The 12,649-nt window shown below is 40.6% G+C and overlaps 1 protein-coding gene across 2 annotated transcripts in view; it reads left to right on the top strand.

Moving 5' to 3' along the window:
* LOC139392617 (semaphorin-3aa-like) overlaps positions 1–12,649 on the top strand; it is a 59,272-nt gene that overhangs the window by 24,143 nt on the left and 22,480 nt on the right. For both annotated transcript variants that reach the window (XM_071140711.1, XM_071140712.1), the window contains exon 3: positions 3,861–3,923. In XM_071140711.1, the coding sequence (XP_070996812.1) occupies positions 3,861–3,923 (63 nt within the window). The remainder of the gene's footprint in view (positions 1–3,860; positions 3,924–12,649) is intronic.

Here is a 12,649-nt window from a genome sequence, read left to right as displayed (position 1 = left end):
GGCAGACTATGTATTTACATGTTTTTCATTGGGATCATTCTCCTCTGTGCAGATGGTTGGGGGACAGGAATATAATTGAATAAATGTAATTAAACCAGTTGGCGGGCGGGATTCCATTTGACTAGATCTGCTATACGGCATGATCAGGATTTAGGTTCACGTTATATCCAAACCTATCCTAATTGGAAGTTTGGATCTCTGAGTGCAGAGGTCATGCTCATTGACTAGTGAGCACAGAGTATGATGCTGATTGGCTAGTGAACATAGTGTTTTCAAATGAAAAACCATCTTTGATTGAGCAGCACCCCTTTGTTATTCGAGACCCACTCCTGCTCCTCTCTCCATCTCTCTGGAGTCCATTACTGTGATTTCCTCCCTCCATCCCTTTCTCTCCATCTCTCTGGAGTCCATTACTGTGATTTCCTCCCTCCATCCCTTTCTCTCCATCTCTCTGGAGTCCATTACTGTGATTTCCTCCCTCCATCCCTTTCTCTCCATCTCTCTGTCTCTTTTTCTAGACAGGCCTGTTTATAATTCCATCAGTCCACCTGGAACAGGTTACAGGAGAGTTAAGAGTCTTTTTATCTGATTCTGACAGCTATCACAGACGCGGAGATTGATGTGAACAAGAAGCACTGAGGCACTGGAGAAACTGCAAAGGCCCTTAAAGTGCTGAAATACACACACACACACACACACACACACACACACACACACACACACACACACACACACACACACACACACACACACACACACACACACACACACACACACACACACACACACACACTGTATGCATTGCAGAGGCTATTTAAATATAAGAGAATTACATAATTTTTTGGGGGCCCTTGGCGCGGATGTGTTTTCCCTATTCAGATCTTTGATAATGCAGAGAAAGATAAGTGGAAAAGCGGTGATTTTGCAAATCTAATGCAATTACCCTTGGTACTGCAAGTCCCCTTGGTCTGACAGAACAGCTCAGCTGATCCTGAAGAGAGATACGCTATGAATAGAAGGATGTGTGTGTGCCCACGTGGTGTGTGTGAGGGGGTGTGTGTGTGTGCCCGCATGGTGAGTCTGTCTGTGTTTGTTAACCTGCTATTTGTGGTGTTTTTCCAGTGCCATGAGCATACCATGTGTGGGTGGGTGGGTACACATGTTCTAGCACCTACCTGCATTCTGGTACCTGCACTTCTATGACTTGTTGTACTCCTCAGTTTATATGCCTGTGGATGATTATTCCAGCTCTTATTATGAGTCCGGCCCCAGCACACAATCTGTTTTTATAATTCAGGGGACACTGGCAGGACACAAACACACACAATCTGTTTTTATAATTCAGGGGACACTGGCAGGACACAAACACACACAATCTGTTTTTATAATTCAGGGGACACTGGCAGGACACAAACACACACAATCTGTTTTTATAATTCAGGGGACACCGGCGGGACACAAACACACAATCTGTTTTTATAATTCAGGGGACACCGGTGGGACACACACACAATCTGTTTTTATAATTCAGGGGACACTGGCAGGACACACACACAATCTGTTTTTATAATTCAGGGGACACCGGCGGGACACACACACACACACACAATCTGTTTTTATAATTCAGGGGACACTGGCGACACACACACACAATCTGTTTTTATAGTTCAGGGGACACTGGCGGGACACACACACAATCTGTTTTTATAATTCAGGGGACACTGGTGGGACACACACACGATTTGTTTTTATAATTCAGGGGACACTGGCGGGACACACACACAATCTGTTTTTATAATTCAGGGGACACCGGCGGGACACACACAATCTGTTTTTATAATTCAGGGGACACTGGCGGGACACACACACGATCTGTTTTTATAATTCAGGGGACACCGGCGGGACACAAACACACAATCTGTTTTTATAATTCAGGGGACACCGGTGGGACACACACACAATCTGTTTTTATAATTCAGGGGACACTGGCAGGACACACACACAATCTGTTTTTATAATTCAGGGGACACCGGCGGGACACACACACACACAATCTGTTTTTATAATTCAGGGGACACTGGCGGGACACACACACAATCTGTTTTTATAATTCAGGGGACACTGGCGGGACACACACACAATCTGTTTTTATAATTCAGGGGACACTGGTGGGACACACACACGATCTGTTTTTATAATTCAGGGGACACTGGCGGGACACACACACGATCTGTTTTTATAATTCAGGGGACACTGGTGGGACACACACACGATCTGTTTTTATAATTCAGGGGACACTGGCGGGACACACACACGATCTGTTTTTATAATTCAGGGGACACCGGCGGGACACACACAATCTGTTTTTATAATTCAGGGGACACTGGCGGGACACACACACGATCTGTTTTTATAATTCAGGGGACACCGGCGGGACACACACACGATCTGTTTTTATAATTCAGGGGACACTGGCGGGACACACACACAATCTGTTTTTATAATTCAGGGGACACTCTGTTTTTATAATTCAGCACTGGACACACACACGTTTTTATCTGTCTGTTTTTATAATTCAGGGGACACTGGCGGGACACACACACGATCTGTTTTTATAATTCAGGGGACACTGGCAGGACACACACACGATCTGTTTTTATAATTCAGGGGACACTGGAAGGACACACACACACAATCTGTTTTTATAATTCAGGGGACCCTGGAAGAACACACACACACGAATGTGACAGATGGTAAGACCATAAGGACAACCATCTTTAATTGAAAGTCTTAAATGATTCTCCAAAGGGCCTCAGGAGTGCTCTGGTTATTTAACTTTCAGTACTGTAAAGCTAAGCTTATACAGGGGGTTCCCAAATGTTTTTGAACCTGGGTCCACCTTCAGATTTGGGGGGGGAATTCATTTTGATCCAGCAAGTGAATAAGACCAGGCCCATGTTGCTAGCTCGGAGCTATTGTAAATTGGTAGTGACTTACACTGTATTCCCTTTAAAGCTATCTGTCTCTCTTACTTTATGGTTCAAAACTCACTTCCCTCCAGCATAACAAGGTAGCAAGCTACGTGCAACACTTAGCATACTCATCCAGAGATTCTGACCCTTTGGTGCAGTGGCAAATGTGTTGGACTATCATTTGCATGAACCTGGGTTCAATTCCTGGTTAGACTACCGCCTGAATGGACCCCAGAATATTATTGTGCACTCCTTCTCTCTTGTTTTACATAATGACTCACTTTCTCTGTTCATATGACACATTCTCTCCTCTGTTCCTTAGTATACCACTCCCTCACTTTTAAATGATTTTATTTTAATTTCATCTTTATTTAACTAGGCCAGTCAGTTAAGAACATTAAGAACAAATTCTTATTTACAATGACGGCCTACCGAAAGGAAAAAGGCCTGCGGGGACGGGGCCTGGGACTAAAACCAAAAAATACATATAAATATACATAAATATCTGACAAAACACACATCACAACAAGAGAGACAACACTACATAAAGAGAGACCTAAGACAACAACATAACAAGGCAGCAACACATGACAACACAGCATGGTAGCAACACAACATGACAACAACATGGTAGCAACACAACATGGTAGCAGCACAAAACGTGGTACAAACATTATTGGGCACAGTCAACAGCACAAAGGGCAAGAAGGTAGAGACAACAATACATCACAAACAGCGCGGCCACAACTGTCAGTAAGAGTGTCCATTATTGAATCTTCGAATGAAGAGATTGAGATGAAACTCAATGATGTTGTTGTTTATAATCTCTCTCAATGACATTCTCTCCTGTTCCGTATGATAACACTCCCTCTCTCCTCCTCTCCATAGATCGCATGGCCAGCCACACCCTCAAAGCGTGACGAGTGCAAGTGGGCGGGGAAAGACCTCGGGGTAAGTTCTGCGAGTCACCTTATAACCACTTATGTCACTCTTATGTAGCCTGACACAATAGGTGGATACATGTGGTTTATGTTACCTGCAGGCTATACTTTAACTTGTCAGCACACAGCTTATGCAGGGGAATGTAACTAGCATGTCTGACATGCTGTTAGCGTGTTATCATTAGTAACCTACGTAACTAGCATGTCTGACATACTGTTAGTGTGTTACCATTAGTAACCTACGTAACTAGCATGTCTGACATACTGTTAGCGTGTTACCATTAGCAACCTACGTAACTAGCATGTCTGACATGCTGTTAGTGTGTTACCATTATTAACCCATGTAACTAGCATGTCTGACATGCTGTTAGTGTGTTACCATTAGGAACCCATGTAACTAGCTTGTCTGACATGTTGTTAGTGTGTTACCATTAGGAACCTACGTAACTAGCTTGTCTGACATGTTGTTAGTGTGTTACCATTAGTAACCTACGTAACTAGCATGTCTGACATGCTGTTAGTGTGTTACCATTAGGAACCCATGTAACTAGCATGTCTGACATGGTGTTAGTGTGTTACCATTAGGAACCCATGTAACTAGCATGTCTGACATGTTGTTAGTGTGTTACCATTAGCAACCTACGTAACTAGCATGTCTGACATGCTGTTAGTGTGTTACCATTAGGAACCCATGTAACTAGCTTGTCTGACATGTTGTTAGTGTGTTACCATTAGGAACCCATGTAACTAGCATGTCTGACATGTTGTTAGTGTGTTGCCATTAGGAACCCATGTAACTAGCATGTCTGACATGCTGTTTGTGTGTTACCATTAGGAACCCATGTAACTAGCTCGTCTGACATGTTGTTAGTGTGTTACCTGCAACATTAATAACCTATAATAACCTAACATTAATAAATAATAACCATTAATGACCTGCAACATTAATAATAATATTTTTCCACGTCGTGTCGTCAGATGGAAACATTTAGAAGATGTTTGTTGTGGAAATGATGTGGAAGCGACATTATAGCAACATTGATCCAAACTAGCATAGCTGTCGTTGCTAGTAGTTTCCATGACCTTGTGGTCCCCTGGAAGCGTTCCTTCCCCGCTGTGTGTGTTTGTTGGTTCTGTTGGCACGCCGGCAAGAACGCAGTACATCACATCACTCTGTTTATTTATCTACCAATGTTCTGCATGCACAGCTGAACTCAGTGTGTGTGTCTATGTGTGTGTTTGAGAGAGAGATGAAGTGAGTGTGTGTGGGTGTGCCATCTGATTGTGTGCGTTATCGCAGAGAGAGAGAGAGAGAGAGAGAGAGAGAGAGAGAGAGAGAGAGAGAGAGAGAAAGAGAGAGAGTGTGTGTTGTATGTATCAGATTGTGTGTGTTATCTCATGTGGGGTTTACACACAACCCTTGTGTTGTATCTGCTTCTAATTTCATGGCTGAGTGCACATGCAGTGGAGGGGAGGGGGCTCTAGGATTATGTGGGATTACGTAGTTCAGTCCATAAATCACAGAGGTTCCACTTGGGTCATAGTCTGTGGCAGGTTTTTGGGTTATAAACATAGCACTGCCCTAACACAGATACATACAGACATTCCTGCTGTACACATGACCAGATACACACACGTGTACTCTATAACACACACACACACAGATGCATGCGCGCATTCACACACACACATTGATGAGGCATTTGCATGCTGTAAAAATGTTTACTCTAGAAAATGAGGCAATGAAAGTTGCGTTTTTGTGGGCACGAATGCTTGATTAGGACATTACAAAAGCATTCCTAGCTCCTAAGTGGTGAATTTCTCCACTCAATTTAGAGCCCTGGAACAAATGCAACAGTACAGCACTCTCTGCCCAAATGTCTTACTGGTGATTCACTGGGCTTTGTACAAGATGACTCAGTAGGTTGGGTATGATTCAGTCAGGAACGTGACTCATTTGATTCGGTTATGGATTATTGCCCAATCCCATAGCCCACGTGGACTCGTGGAGATCTGAGAGAGTTGATTATAGCGATGGGGGATTGATACAGTTACATATCGTTATATTATTGTTGGACGATATTATATTGATATTTGAACTCAGTTGCCAGAGAGGAGGAAATTGCTCAGAGATTTCATCATGAGGCCAAGGGTGACTTTAAAACAGTTCGAGTTTAATAGGAGAAAACTGAGGATGGATCAATAACATTGTAGTTACTCCACAATACTAAGCTAATTGACAGAGTGAAAAGAAGGCAGCCTGTACAGAATAAAAATATTCCAAAACATGCATCCTGTTTGCAACAAGGCACTAAAGTAAAGCAATTCACTTTTTGTAAGTGGAATGCAGCTAAGCACAGGTAAAATCCTAGAAGAAAACTTGGTTCTGTCTGGGAGATGAATTCACCTTTCAGCAGGACAATAACCTAACACACAAGGCCAAATGTTCCTGAGTGGTTGAGATACAGTTTTGACTTAAATCTACTTGAAAATCTATGGCAAGACCTGAACATGGTTGTCTAGCAATGATCAACAACCAGTTTGACAGAGCTTGAGGAATTTTGAAAAAGTTAATGGGCAAATGTTGCACAATCCAGGAGTAGACAGCTCTTAGAGACTTACCAAGATAGATTCACAGCTGTAATCAATGCTAAAGGTGCTTGTACAAAGTATTGACTCAGGGGTGTGAATACTTATGTAAATTAGATATTTCTTAATTTTATTTTCAATACATTTGCAAAAAAAACATTTTTTTTAACTTGGGGTTCATTATGTGGTATTGTGTCAATTTAATCCATTTGGAATTCAGGCTATTACACATTAAAATGTGGAATAAGTCAAGGGGTATAAATACTTTCTGAAGGCAAAATGTTCAAATCAAAGTATCGAATCGCAATACATTTAGAATCACACTACATATATAATCACACTACATATATAATCACACTACATATAGATTCACTATACATATAGAATCACACTACATATAGAATCACACTACATATAGAATCACAATACATTTAGAATCACACTACATATATAATCACACTACATATATAATCACACTACATATAGATTCACTATACATATAGAATCACAATACATTTAGAATCACAATACATATAGAATCACAATACATTTCGAATGACACTACATATATAATCACACTACATTTAGAATCACACTACATATATAATCACACTACATATAGAATCACACTATATATAGAATCACACTACATATAGAATGACACTACATATATAATCACACTACATATAGAATCACAATATATATAGAATCACTATACATATAGAATCACAATACATATAGAATGACACTACATATAGAATCACACTACATATAGATTCACTATACATATATAATCACTATACATTAAGAATCACACTACATATATAATCACACTACATATAGAATCACAATACATATAGAATCAGAATATATATAGAATCACAATACATATAGAATCACAATAAATATAGAATGACACTACATATAGAATGACACTACATATAGAATGACAATACATATAGAATCACACTATATATAGGTTCACTATACATATAGAATCACTATACATATAGAATCACACTATATATAGGTTCACTATACATATAGAATCACTATACATATAGAATCACAATAAATATAGAATGACACTACATACAGAATGACACTACATATAGATTCACTATACATATAGAATAACTATACATATAGAATCACAATACATATAGAATGACACTACATATAGAATGACACTACATATAGATTCACTATACATATAGAATCACAATATATATAGAATCACACTACATATAGATTCACTATACATATAGAATCACAATACATATAGAATCACAATAAATATAGAATCACACTACATATAGATTCACTATACATATAGAATCACAATAAATATAGAATCACACTACATATAGATTCACTATACATACAGTGCCTTGCGAAAGTATTCGGCCCCCTTGAACTTTGCGACCTTTTGCCACATTTCAGGCTTCAAACATAAAGATATAAAACTGTATTTTTTTGTGAAGAATCAACAACAAGTGGGACACAATCATGAAGTGGAATGACATTTATTGGATATTTCAAACTTTTTTAACAAATCAAAAACGGAAAAATTGGGCGTGCAAAATTATTCAGCCACTTTACTTTCAGTGCAGCAAACTCTCTCCAGAAGTTCAGTGAGGATCTCTGAATGATCCAATGTTGACCTAAATGACTAATGATGATAAATACAATCCACCTGTGTGTAATCACGTCTCCGTATAAATGCACCTGCACTGTGATAGTCTCAGAGGCCCGTTAAAAGCGCAGAGAGCATCATGAAGAACAAGGAACACACCAGGCAGGTCCGAGATACTGTTGTGAAGAAGTCTAAAGCCGGATTTGGATACAAAAAGATTTCCCAAGCTTTAAACATCCCAAGGAGCACTGTGCAAGCGATAATATTGAAATGGAAGGAGTATCAGACCACTGCAAATCTACCAAGACCTGGCCGTCCCTCTAAACTTTCAGCTCATACAAGGAGAAGACTGATCAGAGATGCAGCCAAGAGGCCCATGATCACTCTGGATGAACTGCAGAGATCTACAGCTGAGGTGGGAGACTCTGTCCATAGGACAACAATCAGTCGTATATTGCACAAATCTGGCCTTTATGGAAGAGTGGCAAGAAGAAAGCCATTTCTTAAAGATATCCATAAAAAGTGTTGTTTAAAGTTTGCCACAAGCCACCTGGGAGACACACCAAACATGTGGAAGAAGGTGCTCTGGTCAGATGAAACCAAAATTGAACTTTTTGGCAACAATGCAAAACGTTATGTTTGGCGTAAAAGCAACACAGCTGAACACACCATCCCCACTGTCAAACATGGTGGTGGCAGCATCATGGTTTGGGCCTGCTTTTCTTCAGCAGGGACAGGGAAGATGGTTCAAATTGATGGGAAGATGGATGGAGCCAAATACAGGACCATTCTGGAAGAAAACCTGATGGAGTCTGCAAAAGATCTGAGACTGGGACGGAGATTTGTCTTCCAACAAGACAATGATCCAAAACATAAAGCAAAATCTACAATGGAATGGTTCAAAAATAAACATATCCAGGTGTTAGAATGGCCAAGTCAAAGTCCAGACCTGAATCCAATCGAGAATCTGTGGAAAGAACTGAAAACTGCTGTTCACAAATGCTATCCATCCAACCTCACTGAGCTCGAGCTGTTTTGCAAGGAGGAATGGGAAAAAATGTCAGTCTCTCGATGTGCAAAACTGATAGAGACATACCCCAAGCGACTTACAGCTGTAATCGCAGCAAAAGGTGGCGCTACAAAGTATTAACTTAAGGGAGCTGAATAATTTTGCACGCCCAATTTTTCAGTTTTTGATTTGTTAAAAAAGTTTGAAATGTCCAATAAATGTCGTTCCACTTCATGATTGTGTCCCACTTGTTGTTGATTCTTCACAAAAAAATACAGTTTTATATCTTTATGTTTGAAGCCTGAAATGTGGCAAAAGGTCGCAAAGTTCAAGGGTGCCGAATACTTTCGCAAGGCACTGTATATAATCACTATACATATAGAATGACACTACATATAGAATGACACTACATATAGAATTACACTACATATAGAATGACACTATATATAGAATCACACTACATATAATTTCAGCACCTAAATATTGTGATAATATCATATTGTGAGGTCCTTGGCAATTCCCAGCCCTAACAGACAAGTGATGCAGAAAATGTTGAACGGTTCAACACAGTGCAGAGTGAGTAATGATTCTCATTTAGTTCAGAAGTTATAGTTGTATCTGCAAACTGTTGCATGTTAGGTTCACTGTGTGCTCTCAAAACACAATCAACCATCTACCTTAAACAAAGCTGCCTACTAATTCCCCCTCCTTTCAAGGGAAAGTAATCAGTTATTCCCAATAATGACCCTTCTCTCCCCAGAGGATTCAGTGGTATTCAGGTAACGACACAGTTTGTGTGTAGAGAAGTCATTTTTCACCCTGAAAATTGCAGAGTAGCATTTCTGACTAGGCTGAGTAAATGTCTGTCAGTGGCACACACACAACATGCACTCAATATTACACACACACACACACACACACACACACACACACACACACACACACACACACACACACACACACACACACACACACACACACACACACACACACACACACACACACAGAGACACAAAATGCCTGGCTGGAAATTAGTCTAATGACCATGAGAAAATCTAAACATCTCTGTCAGTAAGATGATTAATGAGACAGTTTACAATGTATATAATAGCGATGTGAGAATGATGGAGGAAGACATTGCTTCTTCCCTGTTCCCGTGTTGTTCACACAAGTAACCCTTGTAACGGTCATGGTTGTGTACCATATAAGGTTGTGGAGCATATCTGGGTTTAGAGGTTCTTGGTTTGGTCTAACCACAGAAATACTTGAACGCTGGTTGAACACAGACAGGGACACTGGAACTGTTGTTGTGACTATGGGTTAGTGATAATATCCTGGGTTGACCTGTTGTTGTGACTATGGGTTAGTGATAATATCCTGGGGTGACCTGTTGTTGTGACTATGGGTTAGTGATCATATCCTGGGGTGACCTGTTGTTGTGACTATGGGTTACTGATAATATCCTGGGGTGACCTGTTGTTGTGACAATGGTTACTGATAATATCCTGGGTTGACCTGTTGTTGTGACTATGGGTTAGTGATAATATCCTGGGTTGACCTGTTGTTGGGACTATGGGTTAGTGATAATATCCTGGGGTGACCTGTTGTTGTGACTATGGGTTACTGATAATATCCTGGGTTGACCTGTTGTTGTGACTATGGGTTAGTGATAATATCCTGGGTTGACCTGTTGTTGTGACTATGGGTTAGTGATAATATCCTGGGTTGACCTGTTGTTGTGACTATGGGTTACTGATAATATCCTGGGTGACCTGTTGTTGTGACTATGGGTTAGTGATAATATCCTGGGTTGACCTGTTGTTGTGACTATGGGTTACTGATAATATCCTGGGTTGACCTGTTGTTGTGACTATGGGTTAGTGATAATATCCTGGGGTGACCTGTTGTTGTGACTATGGGTTAGTGATAATATCCTGGGGTGACCTGTTGTTGTGACTATGGGTTAGTGATAATATCCTGGGTTGACCTGTTGTTGTGACTATGGGTAAGTGATATTATCCTGGTTTGACCTGTTGTTGTGACTATGGGTTACTGATAATATCCTGGGTTGACCTGTTGTTGTGACTATGGGTTACTGATAATATCCTGGGGTGACCTGTTGTTGTGACTATGGGTTACTGATAATATCCTGGGTTGACCTGTTGTTGTGACTATGGGTTAGTGATAATATCCTGGGGTGACCTGTTGTTGTGACTATGGGTTAGTGATAATATCCTGGGTTGACCTGTTGTTGTGACTATGGGTTACTGATAATATCCTGGGTTGACCTGTTGTTGTGACTATGGGTTAGTGATAATATCCTGGGGTGACCTGTTGTTGTGACTATGGGTTAGTGATAATATCCTGGGGTGACCTGTTGTTGTGACTATGGGTTAGTGATAATATCCTGGGTTGACCTGTTGTTGTGACTATGGGTTAGTGATAATATCCTGGGGTGACCTGTTGTTGTGACTATGGGTTAGTGATAATATCCTGGGTTGACCTGTTGTTGTGACTATGGGTTAGTGATAATATCCTGGGTTGACCTGTTGTTGTGACTATGGGTTAGTGATAATATCCTGGGTTGACCTGTTGTTGTGACTATGGGTTAGTGATAATATCCTGGGGTGACCTGTTGTTGTGACTATGGGTTAGTGATAATATCCTGGGGTGACCTGTTGTTGTGACTATGGGTTAGTGATAATATCCTGGGTTGACCTGTTGTTGTGACTATGGGTTAGTGATAATATCCTGGGTTGACCTGTTGTTGTGACTATGGGTTAGTGATAATATCCTGGGTTGACCTGTTGTTGTGACTATGGGTTAGTGATAATATCCTGGGTTGACCTGTTGTTGTGACTATGGGTTAGTGATAATATCCTGGGGTGACCTGTTGTTGTGACTATGGGTTACTGATAATATCCTGGGTTGACCTGTTGTTGTGACTATGGGTTAGTGATAATATCCTGGGTTGACCTGTTGTTGTGACTATGGGTTAGTGATAATATCCTGGGGTGACCTGTTGTTGTGACTATGGGTTAGTGATAATATCCTGGGTTGACCTGTTGTTGTGACTATGGGTTAGTGACCTGTTGTTGTGACTATGGGTTAGTGATAATATCCTGGGTTGACCTGTTGTTGTGACTATGGGTTAGTGATAATATCCTGGGTTGACCTGTTGTTGTGACTATGGGTTACTGATAATATCCTGACCTGTTGTTGTGACTATGGGTTATGATAATATCCTGGCGTGACCTGTTGTTGTGACTATGGGTTAGTGATAATATCCTCTCTCTGGGGTGACCTGTTGTTGTGACTATGGGTTAGTGATAATATCCTGGGGTGACCTGATGTTGTGACTATGGGTTAGTGATAATATCCTGGGGTGACCTGTTGTTGTGACTATGGGTTAGTGATAATATCCTGGCATGACCTGTTGTTGTGACTATGGGTTAGTGATAATATCCTGGGTTGACAGTAAAGTTTAACTCAAGGTTGATAT

This window comes from Oncorhynchus clarkii, chromosome 33, assembly GCF_045791955.1.
Source record: "Oncorhynchus clarkii lewisi isolate Uvic-CL-2024 chromosome 33, UVic_Ocla_1.0, whole genome shotgun sequence".
Taxonomy (NCBI): Eukaryota; Metazoa; Chordata; class Actinopteri; order Salmoniformes; family Salmonidae; genus Oncorhynchus; species Oncorhynchus clarkii.
The sequence above is the reverse complement of the archived record's forward strand: the minus strand, read 5'-3'. Positions and strand labels throughout refer to the sequence as shown.